This window comes from Actinia tenebrosa, unplaced genomic scaffold (genome assembly GCF_029948245.1).
Source record: "Actinia tenebrosa isolate PJP-AT-01 unplaced genomic scaffold, QUT_ActTen_1.0 PGA_scaffold16__25_contigs__length_10494907, whole genome shotgun sequence".
Taxonomy (NCBI): Eukaryota; Metazoa; Cnidaria; class Anthozoa; order Actiniaria; family Actiniidae; genus Actinia; species Actinia tenebrosa.
In genome coordinates this window covers 9,995,753-10,014,409 of record NW_028292576.1, presented here as the reverse complement: position 1 = coordinate 10,014,409, position 18,657 = coordinate 9,995,753, and the positions used below count along the sequence as shown (strand labels likewise).

Here is an 18,657-nt window from a genome sequence, read left to right as displayed (position 1 = left end):
ATTATTTTTGCATAATAAATAATGGTAAAGAATGTCCTTGTAAAGTCTTTTCAGGATACCAGGATTTTCCCTAGACGAATGTCTCTTTTGAAGGATGAGACAAAAGATTTCATATTTCCGAAAATTGCCGCAAAAATCGCCAGTGTAAACAGGGCTTTAGGACAGAATCCCCTTGTTATAAATGACTACAGTGAACAAGAACATTGTTCTAAGTCTTTATTTATACTTACAAGAATCCAGATTCAGGAACATGGCCTTTATGTAATAGATAAAATATGAGCGGGAGACCTTTATGGGCATTTATAGTAGTACCAAAAGTTATGAGAGATAAGTAATTATAATAAATTGATACAATATTTTACACCCCCCACAATCACATCTGATTAAAATGATTATTGACGATTGCCATACATAGTAACAGTTCAGCAAAGGAAAGAATGTTTAACTTTTCTAGGTACATCCTAGAGTTATACGGGGGAATATTCTAGCTCACTTCAGCGTACTTCTTTTCTCATTGGCTCATTCCCAGTTACCTGGCTGGTTTCCATTGGCTGTTTGGTTCTAGGGCAGAAGCTCTCATTGGCTCATTCCCAGTGTACCTGGCTTTCATCAGCTTTTTGTTTCTAGGGCACTTGATTAAGCTTTCTCCTCAGGCACTTGAGCGTTCTGCTCTTCTTTGCTCGTTCGCAGTGTATCTTTGGTTCATTTCCATTGGTCGTTTGTTTCTAGGGCACTTGACAGTTTTCTCCTCTCATTGGCTAAGAAGCATAAGATAAGCTCTTGACTCAACGAGTCGTTCAGTGTAACTAAGGGTGTAACTAAGGGTGTTCAAAATGCAGTTCAGGGGCTACATTTATTTTCAGCAGAGTTTGAAGACTGGTTTCCAGGCCCCTGACGATTCCTTGCCGAATCACGTGCGTTAAGCCCCAGGTTCCACGCAGACTCACTGTCGAAGGTTCTATTACCCCTGCAACAAAGTGGAAGTATTTTCTTGAATTCTTTCCTGAAAGGTCTGTTTAACACGCCATAGACAAACGGGGTACTGGCACTACTAAGGGCAACCAAACAGCTCAGCACTCTTGCTGCTAGTGTTGGGATGCTACCTGTGGCTGACTTGACGAATATAAGCGCCACAGACACAGGGAGCCAGCACAGTATAAATGTGAACACCAGGGCGAATAAAGTGCGAGTTACTTTCACCTCCTCGATACTGACACCCAAATCTCCTTGGTCTCCTCTAACACTTGATATGCGCTGTCTGTGTTTGCGCACGTGTCGCGTCACAGCGGCATAGCAGACTATAATAACCAACATTGGAAGCGCGATGAAGACGAGTGTTGCGAACACTGTGTAAGGGAACTGGGACTTCTTCTCGTAGAACGCGAGAATACACGTTGCTGTGTGCGAAACGAAGACAAACCGTGCTGAGGAAGTCAGGATTGGTATTATACGAACCAAGGCAGGCATAACCCAAATGAACGCTAAAAGTGCTACAGATCTTCTGAGGGTGAAAACTTTCTTGTATAAAGAAGGCTTGATGATACGAACGTATCTATTTAGGGCAATAAGGGTTATTATATATAAAGAAACATGCACCAGATACTTGCTGCAAAACCCGAACACCTGGCATCCAATCGATCCGTAGATCCATCGCCTGAGGATCGATGTAGCAGCCGCCATAGGTAAGGTGATAGAGGCAGTTATCAAGTCACTGATCGACAGAGTGACCACAAGCATATTTGTCATCGTTCGTAGACGTTTGCTTTTGTAAATCACGAGACAAATTATGAAATTTCCGAAGAAGATGATAATGTTTAACGTCACCAAGGCAATAGACTCTAGCACAACCCACGTGGTTGAGCGGGGATGGACTTGGTACGACATCGTGTTGCTAAACAGGTTTGACCAGTTTTCACCTGATCAGTTAACTGATTCTGTTTTCTGAGAAAATAAAATAAAATATAAATATCATGTTTGAAAATGGGGCAATGAAGATTAATACCAAAGACAAAATTAGGAACTGCGGCCGTTTTCTTTTCTTCATATTTAAAGTGTACATCAAGGAAAAAAAATTATTTTCAAAATCATTTATATGTGAAAAGTGTAGTAGTGTGGTTGCAGTATTTTTGTATGTGGTCTTCTGTTTTCAAAGATATAAACATTTGAAATATCAATATGCTAATGAGATGACGTGCATTCCAGAATGTGTTACATTTTACAGTGTGATTTACGACAAGTGTTATCTGAAGTGAAATAACCCAAAAGCGTACAGAGCCATACATTTCTGTCAATTCTCTCTCTAAAGGGGTTTCCGTCTATACCATGGGCCAGGCAAAGTGATAGAAATACCGCCTCCCCTTTTTTTCCGAAATGAAACCTCTTGTCATGCATATATTTCGTTTTACTGACTCACAACTTGATCGGGTACTGGCCAGAAAAGAAGCGATTTCCTAACATTTTGAAGCCCTGATTATAAGACTTCTCCTGGAACTCACTTTTTTTTTCGGGAATCACGGGTGGCATTGATGCGAGATTGCTCGCCTCTCATCGAAACTACCCAGCTTCAAGTCCCGCCGTGCTCAGTGTCCTATGTGAGTAGAGTTGTTTGTTGGTTCTCTCCGGTGCTTCGAGGGTTTTTCTCCGGGTTCTCTGGTTTTCCTCCCTCCGCAAAAATCAACTTCTAAATTCCAATCCGATCGTGGAACGAGAGCCACAGGTTTGTTAGCCACTGGCTATTAAGTGTTACCCTCGTAAAAAAACGACGGGTTCCCCCCCCCCCTTTTCAGTTCCTAACAAAAAATGTAACTTCTTTACCTTGTTTAGAAGAAAAAATGTGTCTTTTCTTGAATCAACTGATAAGCACTTAAAGCAAGCTCTTCTCTCGCTACTCAGAACCTCTTCTCTCGCTACTCAGGCCGTATTGTTATCAGATGCTGGCACTTCGCTTGACCATGCACAAAGGAAGTTCAGTTTCTGTAAACAGAAATTTATAAATAACTGTGTTATTGAGATGAATTGAATTTCTACTATTGAAGACCAAAAGCAGATGTCTTTCGGTGACAAGGCTGTAGAAACGTGTCTGGTTTTTAGACTAAAACTAATAACTCATTGCGGGAAAGCGTTCTGGTATTGGTCGAAAATTGACCAAATAGGACATATATGTAATATATATACAAATGTTCACAGATTACAAACTCTCTAAAGGGTCCAAATTACGAAAAGTTAAAAACTGTCCTGTCAGTTCAAAATGAAATACTTATCATAACCTTTAAAGTGGATGTCGCGATGCTGTCGATGCTGTCTTAATTAGAGTTGTTGCTCTTACATATGGCTCGCGCCTTTTTTATTTAAAAATTGGCTTTCTTTCCGGAATTTTCTCTCCGCTCTCAACCGGAGTGTAACTAAACATTTTGTATAGAAAAATTGGAAGGCTACGAGTACAATTCGTTATTGATAGACGAGTGATAATGATTATGATTTATATAGCGCCCTTTAATATGTGGATATAATCAAAGGCGCTTTACATGGATTTGTGAATGACAGATTGCTTTTTATGCAATTTACAAGCTTGAGAGATGGTTAGTATGAAGTGGAGGCACTGAGGGTGGTCACTGCCAGGGTTTCTTTCTACGTCCTCAGTGGTTCTTTTATGTCCCCCATTTTACTGTAGGTTAGGAAGGGTTGGGAGACAGGGCCTACGGTTTAATGCCTTGCGTCTTTGGGGGGTAACCAATCAAAAAACTGTCCCAAATTGAAAGGTTTCTTAATTTAGTTTATACTATACCTGCTTTTATCTGTACAATACTGGTTATCAGTTTATTCCAAGTTATTTTTGAGTGTACAGATCATGAAGAGTTTTGGTCTTACAGAAAATGTATTGACTTACCAATTTTTTTTGGAAATTTACCTTAATGTCTTCAAGCTTCTATCTTTTTCTGTTTTTTCTTCATTTTATTTTTGGATACCAAACAAAGTATTGTCAACATTGTCTGATCAGCCTTCAGCAAAATAAGTGGGTTTTTACCCTCTGGTTACCCCCAAAAGATGCAAAGTATTATGGGGATGTGAAAGTAGAGGATAAATATGTTTTGTTGGTTTAAACATAAATATAAAAATTCTATTATATGATTTCTATGGCAACTTCAAGCGGAGTACAATTAACGATTAAATGTACTCATCCTGACCAATCAGAATCGAGTAATTTTGTTGAGCGTAGTATGAGAACTGTAATAAATGTTAGGACATGTAGCAGGTGGCCTGTGTTAACCTGCATGTTCTGTGTGCTGTCAATAAACTCACACGGGGATTGGTAAAACACGAGAGAAGTGTTAGGAGAAGCACGTAGCAGAGTGCTTCTCGACACTTCTCGAGTGTTCTGCCAATCCCCAAGTGCCAATTACCACAGTGAGCAAACGTTTTATTTCTTTTATAACATACAAGGGCGCTTGCGTGCTGTGTGCTCTCATAAAGCACGCGCTCCCAATCAATAAAAATGCGAGATTTATAACAATTATTTACTAATTGGGTATAGGATGATGGATCGACTACAGAAAACTGCAGGGGAATATATCTATGCTATAAAAATTACCTACACCACCACCAACACCGCGACAGCAATGACAACGACAGCAGCAGAAGAAGAAACGGCAACAGCAGTTGCAACACAACAACAACAACAGTATCAACAACAACAACCCTGAGCAACAACAGCAGCAGCAGTAGCAACAACAACAACAACAGCATCAACAACAACAACCCTGAGCAACAACAAGAGCAGCAACAACAACAACAGCAACGACAACAACAACAGCAACAACAACAGCTACAACAACAGCAACAACAGCAACAACAACAGCAGCAACAACAGCAACAACAACAACAGCAACAACAACAACAACAGCAACAGCAACAACAGCAACAACAACAGCAACAACAACAACAACAACAACAACAACAACAACAACAACAACAGCAACAGCAACAACAGCAACAACAACAACAACAGCAACAGCAACAACAGCAACAACAACAGCAACAACAACAGCAACAACAACAACAGCAACAACAACAACAACAGCAACAGCAACAACAGCAACAACAACAGCAACAGCAACAACAGCAACAACAACAACAGCAACAACAACAACCCTGAGCAACAACAGCAGCAGCAGTAGCAACAATAACAACAGAAACAACAAGAGCAGCAACAACAACAATCCTGAGCAACAACAACAGCAGCAGCAGTAACAACAACAACAACAGCAACAACAAGAGCAGCAACAACAAGAGCAACAACAACAACAGCATCAACAACAACAATCCTGAGCAACAACAACAGCAACAGCAGTAACAACAACAACAACAGCAACAACAAGCAGCAACAACAAGAGCAACAACAACAACAGCATCAACAACGACAATCCTGAGCAACAACAACAGCAGCAGCAGTAGCAACAATAACAACATCGACAATAGCAATATTTTTTTTAAACTACTAGTAAATGAAAATGAACGTACAGAATGTAGAAGCAGCGGTATTAGACGGTGTACTGACAAACACTTTGAATAAGCAAGCCATCCCGGCATTCAAAGCCGAATCATCTATAGTCGGCTACCTGCAGTCAATGAAGTGTCGTAGAAGTTTTTGAAGCCGCACTCTATATAAAAAACTGAAGTCCTATACAGCTCAATCCTATGATTAGGAAGTCTATACTCTCCGAGTATAGTGGAGTGCTTGTTGAATCGAATTGAACTCAATCAGGTTTAGAGAATGTTCTTTCTTTCCCCGCAGAGAAGCCTTAAATCATGTCAAAGTATCGCATTGTCACTTCCGCTGACGTCGTACCGGCCTCTTTATTTCTAAATCGTACACCTGTTTGAATGGGTTGATAAGGGTTAAGTCATAAATGATAGACTGGTCGTGCGAATTAGCATCCTTTTTAGAGGTTTCTTTCCTTTATTCCTTTTAGATTATATGAAAAAAAAAGCCGATATCATCGTATACAAGTCACATGATACCAGATGTCATAAAAGTGTATGTCAAGCTTTGTTTCCTCATTCCTTTTCGATTAACTGAAAACTATATAAAGCCGATATCGTCCTATTGTAACTACTATATATGTATATACAGGTCACGTGACGTCAGACGACACAACGTCCAAGAGGACAAGGACACCCTAAGAATTTCATTTAGGGTTTGTGTATTATTTATGACAAGAAAAGTAGAAATGTTTGAAAAATTCGATATTGTTCATGTCGGTATAACAAAAAAACCCTTTGCGACTAAATGGCTCTCTTCATAGCTAATGATTGATGGAGTTCCTGTGAATTTTGGCAGGAACTTTCCCGCCAAAAAGCGCGCGCCCGTCTCCCAGCTAAGCCTCTACATTATAACGTGACTCAATGTAATTCTAGGAAACAACTTGTCTCGCTAAATGACGTTATTTTAGTCATAATGAAGTCATTTTCTCGTGAGTTCCTGACTGTATTCAGTTACATGATTCAAGTGACCGTTGGAAATGGGTTTTCCAAGGTGACGAGACGACGCGAGACGGTTTTCCGCTCAAGTCACTTTACACCCCATAGCAATTAAATATATCAAGAGATTAATGTAGTGGTAGTACACTCGCCTAGTCTCGCCTCTGGGGTCTCTGGTTTGATTCATGGACTCACATGTCAATAAAGTTTGTTATTTCTCTCCCTTGAATCGAGGGTTTTTCTTATATTTTCCTCTCTCTGCAAAACCTAACTGTATTCCAATTCGATCTGTGAGTTAGCCGTACCCTGACTAAGATCAGCACAGAGGTTGATTCAGGGTTCAATCTGTGAGTTAGCCGTGCCCTGACTTAGATCAGCTCAGAGGTTGTTTCAGGGTTCGATCTGTGAGTTAGCCTTGCCCTGACTTAGATCAGCCCAGAGGTTGTTTCAGGGTTCAATCTGTGAGTTAGCCTTGCCCTGACTTAGATCAGCCCAGAGGTTGTTTCAGGGTTCAATCTGTGAGTTAGCCTTGCCCTGACTTAGATCAGCCCAGAGATTGTTTCAGGGTTTAGTCTGTGAGTTAGCCATGCCCTGACCTAGATCAGTCCAGCTAGAGGTTGTGAGTTAGCTGTGCCCTGACTTTAATCAGTCCAGAGGTTGTTTCAGGTTTCCGATAAAATTTGAAGAATTTCATATCTTTTATCTGATAAAAAAAACGACTTACACAACCACATGCGCAACACTTAGTTCGATACTGCAGAACATTCTATCCTCCATTATCGATCAAAACTAACCGAGGTTGCTCCTCGCAATGTATAGGAAATATGTTTTCAATTAGAATTCTACTGTTGCCATCCGCTAAGTGGAAGTCGAGTACTGAGTATGGTAAAGAATCGAAAAAAGAATTTACTACGAGTCTCAAAAAATTGCTGGCTCTCAATCAATCCCATGAGAATGAAATAAAGACACGGCGGCCATGTTGGATGATATAACAAGAGAATATAAGAAGTCTTTTGTTCAGTTAGATTCGACCAAGATAGCGGCTATGAAAACTAGTCATCATATATTGGCCCACTGAGCTCTTGTCTAGGATCAATGACAAATGTATCCGCAAAAAGGCATTTTTTAATTCGTATCAGCAATGGTGGCGCCAAACCACTTTTGCACGTAATAGAAAAGCGGCTTTCGCCGCCCTGAACCACACAGGAAAAAAATCACTGATTTGAGTGGGGGGGGAGGGTGGGTGGGGGGGATCTTCAACATGAAAAAAAAAAATCAATTTTCAACATGGAAAGTTCAAAGTGAAACTATTAAGAAATATTTAAGTTTCAATTATAATCAATAATCAAATACAAATAACAACTAGCATTTTAGGAATAAGAGTGCCTAATTGCAACCTTAGGGAACATAAATCTTCTTCAAGCGTAATTAAAATTTGTTTATCTTTGATACACTGTGGCAAAACGAAAAAAAAAAGCCTTCGAGATCTCTTTTCGTTTTGATCATTATTACTATTCCGTCAGGTCTAGAGTTTTCGATTCAGTAATATGATTAAAATCAAGGTCAAATTCGAATCTAAGGTTGCTCACGAAATCTCAATGGTTGTTCGTGTATGTGGCGTTTGCTGTAGCTCCTTAATCCGTTAATCGTCTGTAATATCTTGTAAGCTAACACGGTGACGACTAATGATACAGTACCGACACACTGTACATGTTCACGTCTTTATTTTTTCATTCTTTCTTTCTTCTATCCTTTATTCCTTTCCTTTTTTTTTTTTTTTTTTTTTTTTTTTTTTTTTCCTCTGCTTCCTTTCTTTTGTTCGTCAGTTTATTCTTTCTTTCTTCCTTTCTTTCTTCCTTTCTTTCTTCCTTTCTTTCTTCCTTTCTTTCTTCCTTTCTTTCTTCCTTTCTTCTTCCTTTCTTTCTTTCCTTTCTTCCTTCCTTTCTTTCTTCCTTCCTTTCTTTCTTTCTTCTTTCTTCCTTCCTTTCTTTCTTTCTTCCTTCTTTCCTTTTTTCCTACAGCTATTCATCCTATTCATCAAAGTAAACCCGACGCTTTTTTCCAAGAAGATCAATAAAAAAAGGTCAATAATCGCGCTAGTGCAGGTCGTCGAATGGTCCTAAAACGAAAACTATTATACAGTATCACATATAAAGTATTGTCTCAATCATTCCATACAATACTGTACTCAACACCACAGTTTATCCCGGCATCACACTCATTTTATACTGAACGAGTGTTAGGATTAGGTCAGTTCTGTCCACGCAAAGTTTCCTCAAAGAAATTCGCGATACACAGCAAATACATCAAATATTGTGACATATTCAACTGAATATCACTAAGAATACTTCTGAGAACAACTAAACAAATATAACAAAATAAATACTTCTAAAGTATGGGAAATGCTAAAAAAATATAACCTAAAAGTCAGTTGTCTTAAGATACGTCGTATGGGAAATTCGTAACTTTTGGGCAAATAAATGATAAGAAATACTTAAAAATAAGACCTTAAAAAAACTGTTGTTTTAAGTTATGTCGTATAAAAAATTTGTTATTTTTGTTAGAATAAATACCATACCTTTCGTTCCAATACAATGGCTTCAACTGATGTTCAACGATAAGTTCTTTTCTTGAAATGAATAAAGATTAAGTACTCAATGCTTAAGGGGAATTTTTGCGCCAAAAAGATATCCAATTGTGAGAAAAAGGAGCTTTAAAAGCACACTGGCTTGATTTCCTGTTGAAGGAAGCGACTGCTTAAGTGAGACTAATGGTCTTCTAATGTAGATCTCTCTGTAAACCTATATATATATATACTCGCATCAGCTAGGATTAATTCTTTTTTTTTTTTTTCCTATTTAATTCTCATTTCAAAATAATCAACATTAATGCCAGTAATGCATGTATAAAAGAGTAATGTGATCTCAAAATAGGCTCACCTCTGGAATTATTTCCACTGCCCACACGAAATCCTGGTAGATTTATTCAAAACAACTACAGTAATAAACTACGATTTTTTCTTCTTCGCTATTAAGGATTTTAAAAAAGATTGAAAAAAGTCAACAAGATTATCCTAGCTTCGTTGCTTAACTTTTGTCACTGTAAGATTTTTCTAGTAGTTTAGTTTTTATTGGACGTAAGAAAATAATGGCATATCTGGATTCATGATAAAGTTGAGGATCCTGCAAGCGACAGAATATTCGAGATTTTTCTATTTTAGCATTAGCTATGATCACACTTCAACAGTAGTGGGCGTGCGATAGTAGTCCAACACTGATTCTATACAATGTTGCTATTGGTTGAAATATAAATAAGATATTAAAGTATCATGCCGGGTCTAAAGTTCATTTGGTTAGGACAACAACATCGACGATATCAGGCATTCAGAAAACATTAGTGTCAGTCACGTCATACTGATACATCCTATAAGTTAGTGATGATGATGGGGATGAGGGTGGTGATGAGGGTGGTGATGATGATGGTGACTAATGATGATGGTGATGATGATGGTGACTAATGATGATGGTGATGATGATGGTGACTAATGATGATGGTGATGATGATGGTGATGATGAGGATGAAGATGGCGGTGATTTTGATGATGATGATGAAGATGGTGATGCTGGTGATAATAGTGATGGTGTATAATGGTGATGATGATGATGGTGATGATGATGGTGACTAATGATGATGATGGTGATGATGATAGTGGTGATGATGATGATGATGATAATGATAATGATGGTGGTGGTGGTGGTGATGATGATGAAGATGGTGATGATGATGATGATAATGATAAAGAGGATGAAGATGGTAGTGATGTTGATGATGATGATGAAGATGGTGATGATGATGATGATGAAGAGGATGAAGATGGCGGTGATTTTGATGATGATGATGAAGATGGTGATGCTGGTGATAATAGTGATGGTGTATAATGTTGATGACTAATGACGATGATGATAGTGGTGATGATGATAATGATGATGATGGTGGTGATTATGATGAAGATGATGATGTTGATGAAGATTATGACATTGATGATGGCGGTATAATGATGATGGTGATATTAAACACGTTTAATAAATCCTTGCATTATAAATGGATTACAAAATGTATGCCGACTACAATTAATAACACGTATTCGAAAAACGCCAAAAACAAATGACAAAAAAAACTTAAATGCTGTCCAAATTTTATGCTTAATGAATTTACTACACTTGAGAAAAAACTCTCACTAATTGACCATCATACTATCTGAAAAAAAGGAAGCATTTTGTCTGGCTATTGAGAGGTTACTGACAAAACTGTAACTGAACTGTCAAAATGATAATTTTTTTGTAAAATATACTACCCGAAAGATTGGTTTTCTTAGTTCTGTCACCTCTACAGCAATTGCCATCAATGAGGTTCAAATCATTCACGGTGTCTTAAGAATTTACTAGAGATTTTCACTTGATTTAAATCTAATTTAAAAAACAGAAAAAAAAACTAAAATAAATAATACCTATTCATTTGTGTCACGAATATGGGTCAATCGTAGAAGGACCGGTAGGTGTTCTATTAATGATCCAGAATCGTGAGAAAAATAAATAATTATCATTTATTAATATATCCACGATGAATAATATTTTCCATTCTACAGACAAAATTAGTAAAGATCTTTAATGAAGTTTGGGACAGCGAATGATAGCTATCCTGATGCTATTGAGATAAATTTGATATTACTTGGATGTGACTGGAATGGATTGTTAGTGACTGAGATGGATTACAAGTGACTGGGCCTCAGTCAGTGACGGGATCTTCAATCACAAAAAAATTAGTTTTTGAATTTTCACCTTTTGAAAGGCCATGAATAATCGTAATGCATAGCAAAAACATGCCCAACTTCTAAAACTTGCTTTTCTCTTCTGAAGGTCCGAATTTTGAGTGTTTTTTTATTTTGGAAAATTTGGAACCGCACGTCGTGGAATGGATTGGACGTCGGTTGGCTGGATTTTACGGATCGTATATGCTTTTTCACTCCGAATTTGCAGCCTTTAGCCTATGAATTTTATTTCATTATTTATAACTAGTGATTCCTTACGAAATTTTGCACAAAAAATCCCAAAAAAAATTTTTTTTTTGATCGCGGCAGTGGTCTAAGTCCTGCATGTAAAGCCGGTCTACGGCAAAGGTTTTTCAAAGGACTGTATATACCATGTGTCTATAGGTGACTATGTGGATCTTTAGATTCTTACGACTAATTTTCCTCAATCAAGATGCTATTGAGATAAATTTGATATTACTTGGATGTGACTGGAATGGATTGTTAGTGACTGATGGATTACAAGTGACTGGGCCTCAGTCAGTGACTGGATCTTCAATCACAAAAAAATTAGTTTTTGAATTTTCACCTTTTGAAAGGCCGTGGATAATCGTTATGTATAGCAAAAACATGCTCAACTTCAAAAACTTGTTTATCTATTCTTAAAGCCCGAATTTAGAGTGTTTTTTAATATTGGAAAATTCGGAACCGCACGTAGATGGAATGGACTTGATTTCGCTTGGCTGGGTCTTAGATATGGTAAAGCTGTACCAGTCATTCAGCTAGGTATGGTAATGTTGTACCAGTCATTCAGCTAGGTATGGTAATGTTGTACCAGTCATTCAGCTAGGTATGGTAAAGCTGTACCAGTCATTCAGCTAGGTATGGTAATGTTGTACCAGTCATTCAGCTAGGTATGGTAATGTTGTACCAGTCATTCAGCTAGGTATGGCAAGGTTGTACCAGTCATTCAGCTAGGTATGGTAAAGCTGTACCAGTCATTCAGCTAGGTATGGTAAAGCTGTACCAGTCATTCAGCTAGGTATGGTAATGTTGTACCAGTCATTCAGCTAGGTATGGTAATGTTGTACCAGTCATTATAGCCTGGGATCTGAAGGTATTTTCTCCAGATGATTTCCTGTACCTAGACCAAATGTTGTAGTCTTTCTTCCTCAAAGTAAATGCACCAGGTAGCAAGAACAGAGATCCATCCTGATCCATGTAGGCCGTGCACTCTAACAAAGGTAAAACAGTCTCTTTCTTTTCTGAAGCCAGCGGTATCTCAGGTACCTTCTCCTTGGTTACCGGTCTACTCTTCGTCTTCCTTTCTACATCAGTATTTTTGACTTCAGTATTTTTACGTGAGCTTCCAGCCATTGTTAAAGCAATTCTATTCACTTCAGCTTGTTCTAACCTCTTTTTACACTTTTCGCAGGAGTCTCTAACTATTTTAGTCGTTTCCGTACTTGATTTCACCAAAAGAGGTAAAGACGTTTTCTCCCCACCTTGTGCCTTTCGCTCACGCCTGCGCTGGCTTTTCCCATCGCCATTTTGAGTAGCGCGTGAATGCAGAAAGACTGGACCAGCACAGAAAGTGCAATCCCCTTCATCTTTATCACTTGTCTTACATTTTTTAGGATCTCGTGTGCAAGCCAAATGAAATGTTTTCTTGTTACAACGGTGGCTGCGTGGTAGAGGATTTTTTGTTTTTTCCCTCACCTCTTGGCTATAAGAATCCCTCCTTACTGTCATACTACAGTTTTGAATCCGAAGATTGTTCACAAGTTCCCCATGATCACTGTTATCACCACCAAGTGAATCCTGTTTCACTCTAAGACTCGATCGAACGAGTTTTCCTGACAACTGCTTACATCTCTCACTCTTCTTACTGTTTAATCTTTGATCATCACTAACTACATCATCAAGCAGCTCTTTTAAGGAATGGTTGCTAGTCTTTCCAGTTCTTGTTTCTAAGAGTCTTGGAAAGCGACAAGAAAGGGAATGCCCGTCAGAACTGAGTTGAAAAAACGGCATTTGACCTTTTCCAAGAACGCGTGTGTCTTTGGAAAAATCGTTAAACCTTTCCGAAAATGGCACTATCGTTGAAGTCATGTTTCTTAATGGATGCTCTTCATCGCCAGCCTTAGGGTCTCTAGATCGAATTTGTTCTGCCCTCCTCTGATAATCCTCGAATCCTTCAACAGTGTTCTTTTTGTTCATATTTTTGACTGTGGGGAGGACAAATTCTTTAGGTTTTTCGCTTTTTAATGACCGTAGTTGAGTAAGCTCATCTTCAAGTAACTTATTAATGTGTTCAAGTCCATGTTTGTTGTCAGGCGATTGGTGTTTGTGAAGATCAATAGTACACGGTACAAACAGATCCATGCTTCATTAACGTATGTTATACTTGGGATTAGATTTGTTGACATATAACCATACACGGAATTAAATAAAATTATTAGTAGTATTCTACATCTCCTTCGTTCTCTTAGTGAACAAGATGGCCGCAAAACTCATGAAGAATCCCATTAAATCCGAATAATGTTGCAGTGGTCTTCAAAATCCTTTCAAAAGTAACTTGATGTAGATGATTTTACAGACTGAAAGATTGCTGTGATGTAAGTGTGGTGAATGATACGAATTACCAGCGCTCTTGTTGCGCTAGTTCCACCTCTGCAGTACTTTTGGTAAAAGTTTTGAATAGGGAAGAAGACCAATAGGTTTACCTCGACACACTTCACCTTCAAGTTTGTCAACTGTTCGCCTTTTAGTACAATTGTAATTGAACTCGAAAAACGAGAACGTGGCCACTGTTCTCTACAGCCTGCTTGTCTTCAGTTTGTTTAAACACAAAATATATGTTTTTGTACTTTTTGTTCCACTTTCTTTTTCAATAAACATTCTCGTCTCTTCTCAATCTCCAAAACAACAAAGAAGCGAAAATGCCGCTCTAAATCCAGACTTCATTAAAATTGAAAACTATTTAGTCAAGTGAAATCTATTAACCCTGCCGGGAATTATAGTTACTCGATGGCACATGAAAGCTAAGATGGCTCTTATTGTTTCTGCCATTTCATAATCCCTTAGACAATCGAGAAGGATTTTTGTCTGTAATGTATATTGAATGATTGACAATAATCACGACCCGTCAAATATTATGGTCTATGTACATTGTTGTACAATGGTAAACTAAGAGGTTCGTGTTTGACAATGGATTAGTCTCCATAGGTGAGGGATTGGTTGTTATTGACTTGCTGTTAGTTTTGATGATGTATAAGTATTCGATTTGATTAGGAAAGTCGGCAATGAGAATATTAGAAAATTTCATTCAGAAAAATTCGCTTATTTCAGGGGCGGCGGAAGCTAAAAATCTTTGGGGGGGGGGGGGGGCACTGCAAAAATCTTTGGGGGGCACTGAAGATTATATTTAACGCTATGTGATAATGACAATGTTTTGTTTGATTGCAGACGCATGCGCCGTAAAACAATGACTAAGAACCAATATTTTAGGGAGGGGGCCAGGCCCCCCAAAAAAATTTGGTGGGGGGTGGGGGCACGTGCGCCCCCCGACTCCCCCGGTTCCGCCGCCCCTGTATTTTCGGTTAAATTAACACAGCTGTCTTAGGGGACTAAATACAAGCCATCTTGGAACGTCTCCTAAAACAGCCCCAAAATGCACTACAACTCCAACTCGACCCAGTTTTTCCCTCAACTTCAGAATGGCTAATATGATACCTTTTAAAAGTCCAAGCGCCAGACTGCGCATGACAATTATGGCTAGTTGCCTTGTGGGTAAAACATAATTATGTATAGTAAATATAGATATTAGTAATAGGAAATCGCACGATCTCGAGGACAATTTGGAAATTAATAGACCAAGTAATGTTTTGAAAGTTCTTGTAAGTGCAATTAAAGAACTTTCAAAACATTACGAGTGTCTATTAATTCCAAATTGTACGAGAAGATCGTGCGATTTTTTGTTTATAGTTCACTCAACAAAATTTCAGTAAAAAATGCGAAGCGACGGCGTTCATCTTTGTCTATTCAGTGGCGGCCGATTTTCAGTCCATCGCACAACTGAAATGCATAAAAAAGATTAGTTCTTACGGCTTTAAAATTTTATTTATATGTTTTTTAAGTACAAAATGATAGAAAATAATTGTTTTGACATTGTTTTGGCCGTGTTGCCATAGCGACTTAATTCGGTACTCCTACGGAGTACAATTAACGCTATAATTGTACTCCTCTCGACCAATCAGAGTCGAGTAATTTTGATGAGTGTACTATAATGATAGAAAAACTGAACGATCATGACCCAGCAATCCGAAACATTTCCATTAACAACGATGAGATGAACGTTTTGTTTGCTTTATTTTTTATCTTTTAAAGACAAAGGCAAATTGTTAGCGGTGGGATTTGATATCTCGACTGAATCTAGGGTAGTAAATTGTTCCATCACGACCACGCTGCAAGAACAGTAGCCCTGCAAGAACACTTTAGATGATGATCACTCTCGGCTGTTAGCCAGTTTAGACCTAGCCATTCGCGTTATTGGATAAATCATGAGACAGGCAGCTAAATCAACAACACATTACAAACCTGACGTGTAACCAAGGAACTGAGAGATAGACTTCTCAATTAAGTTTACAGAACAAGAAGGTTTATGAATAAATTTTTTCAACTTGGAATAAAATTGTATATTAAAACTCTGTGAATTTTCGAAAATTTTAATAGACCTTCAGTTTTAGGTTTAATTAGACTCCCTATACTAATAAACTATGGATTTAATATGATGTATGGCAGTTAGATAGAGAATTTTATCTGTTCTCGAATACCACACTGATTTAATAATATGAGAAGATAAATTTATTAAATATTCAAGAAAAATGAAATAACTCCGCTTTTATACCGAGGTACAAAAAGTCGAAGCCAGGCACCACACGATCTATTTACCAGGGTTGAAAACAAGTTTATCATTGTAGTTTTTTATGAGGTGTGTTCTACAGACGTTTTTAATTCTATTTTTCAGGAATCGAAGGGAAAATACTAACATATGTCATTAAGGGAGAGCGAGAATGAACAATACTTCTTCGAACAATGTTATTTTTGCGCGACCATCGATTATAATCACATGGCCTGTAAGTAACAACCCCAGGTACAGAATGCATTACTCCCGTTCTCTGGTCTATCACCGATGGAAAACGAACCTTTGGTTTCTCTGATGTTATTTTACTTTCGTTGATATTCAACTTTGCGGTATTTTCCGCCTTTACTTGGCTGTAAATCGATTTAGGATTGAGAAATATTAATTTGCTGTCCCTCTGACTGATTATTCTTGGAGATGAGCTTTCTTTGATTGTCGTGATTTTGGTTTTTGGTTCGCTTTTGCTGCAGTCGTCACTAGCTATGTTCACGCGTTTAGAAAGCGAAGAGGGTAGATTCAAGCGAGGTAAAACATTTCTGTCACCTGCAGTTTTTATTCCACATGAATACAACATTTTTTTCTCCCTTTTCTCCAATTCTGGTTCTGTACAAGCATCATCGCTAGTCATACAATATCTTTGCTTCCACCTCGCCAATTCTTCCAACAAATCTTTACTTCTTCTTTTCAACTTCAATTCTTTCAATTCAGTTTGTCTAGATCTGATCATAGGCTGTTCATTTTCCTTTTTGATCGCATAGTCATCATTATCGTTATCTTTGAATGTCTTTTCTTCAACGTTTCTTAAACTTGAGCGATCTAAAACTTGCTTAAGGATATCCAAATGAATATGGCTTTTTTCTCTTTTATCTTGTTCATTATTCGCTCTAGCCTTCCCACTTTTTCGTATAGCAAGGTTACTCCTAAACCTCCCAGCTCCAAAAACACTGCTTTCCATGCCTCTGAACACCAACTTTCCTGGCTGCGAGGTCCCAATAACAACAGGATTTTTCGTAGGCAAAAGCGAGTTCCCAAGATCAACTATTCTAAGTCTTCGTTTTTCTTCAAAGTCTCTACTATCTGTTCCACGATATCCGTCTTTTCTTTGACTATAGTAAATGTGTCCGGTACTTGCACAAAGAACTCGACTGTCTGTCTCTTTGCCATACATGAAGGGACCCATTTCAAGGCCTTTTTCAGTGATTACATACATCGTAGCCTTACCACATCCTCTTTCTTGTGCGGATATTTCCGACATGTTATCGACCGTTTCACTAACAAACTAGAGTCCTAATATCCTATCGTGTCCTGAGCAACAGACGTCTGAATAAATAAAGATGCTTCCAGCACTGACTTCCTTGGCAAAGCCGAAAAATTATTCAGATAATAGAGTCATAACCACTTGGTAAATAACACGTTTAAAGGCGTGAGTTCATCATTTCGATTGTCAAACAGGATTCCTTTGAAATATGAATGGAATCTTCAACAGCTTATCAGATAGTTAGGTAAAGGCAAGTTCTGAACTTGATTCCACGAAATCAAAAATAAAGACACAAAGCCGATAGATCTATTTGTATTCAAGGCTATTCACAACCTATGCACATTTAGCAGTCAGTTAACACTGAATGGTAATAGCAGATAAGCCTTGTCGAACAATGAATGAAAATAAAAGCACTCGTTTAGAAAATGGCCAATTGTCCACCTTCATTGTCACCTCTTTGGTAATTAAAAAAACGGTACATTTCTTTTGTAAAACAACTTGTAATGCTTTTTTAAGATAATAGTTTAGCCTAGCCTTTCAAATCATGTACTGACTAAAAAAAACTCTGGGAATTGAATAGATTTTGGATTATAACGAATACGCCAAAATACTAAACAAAAAGATGCATTTTTACAGATGAAGGCCATTTGTAAATGGTCGTGACGTCTAGGTAGCATTAATTAAATCAGAGACAAACTTTGTTATTGATATTACGAAGCCTGATTGCAAATTTAAGATAGATGCATTTATAACCCAAAGTTTTTACATTTAAGGGGGAATTATGTTTAGTGTGAAATGATGCCAAAACATTGCAATATGCGCTATATAAGCACAAATTAAGATAAGAAATATATGTGTACATAGGAATATATGTGTTAATTAAAAAAGGTACTTATGAATCCAACAGTGTAAATATAATATATTTAAGAATTCTTAATACTACTGTACTATACACATACTTACCACCTTATAGGCATGAGATAACTATTAGATAGACATCAGCAGGGTGTTTTGATTTCATGCACTAGTTTGCTACTGCAAATTAATGAGTGGATGTTAGAACGACAGAACTAGATATTATATTTAAACCTAAACCGAATATATGGAAGACAATCTCATATCTATTCATTTATTGTGTTTACATTATTGTTTCAGTGTTCAAATTAAATACACTTGCCTTGGCACAAAACT

At 37.8% G+C, this 18,657-nt stretch overlaps 1 protein-coding gene across 1 annotated transcript; it reads right to left on the bottom strand.

Moving 5' to 3' along the window:
* Positions 1-201: 201 nt before the first annotated feature.
* LOC116308486 (rhodopsin, GQ-coupled) lies at positions 202-2,936 on the bottom strand. Its single transcript, XM_031718914.2, has 2 exons — positions 2,815-2,936; positions 202-1,941 (listed from the first exon to the last, which is right to left on the bottom strand). The coding sequence occupies exon 2, from the start codon at positions 1,882-1,884 to the stop codon at positions 841-843; it is 1,044 nt and encodes a 347-aa protein (XP_031574774.1). The 5' UTR covers positions 1,885-1,941; positions 2,815-2,936; the 3' UTR covers positions 202-840.
* Between the last annotated feature and the right edge of the window lie 15,721 nt (positions 2,937-18,657).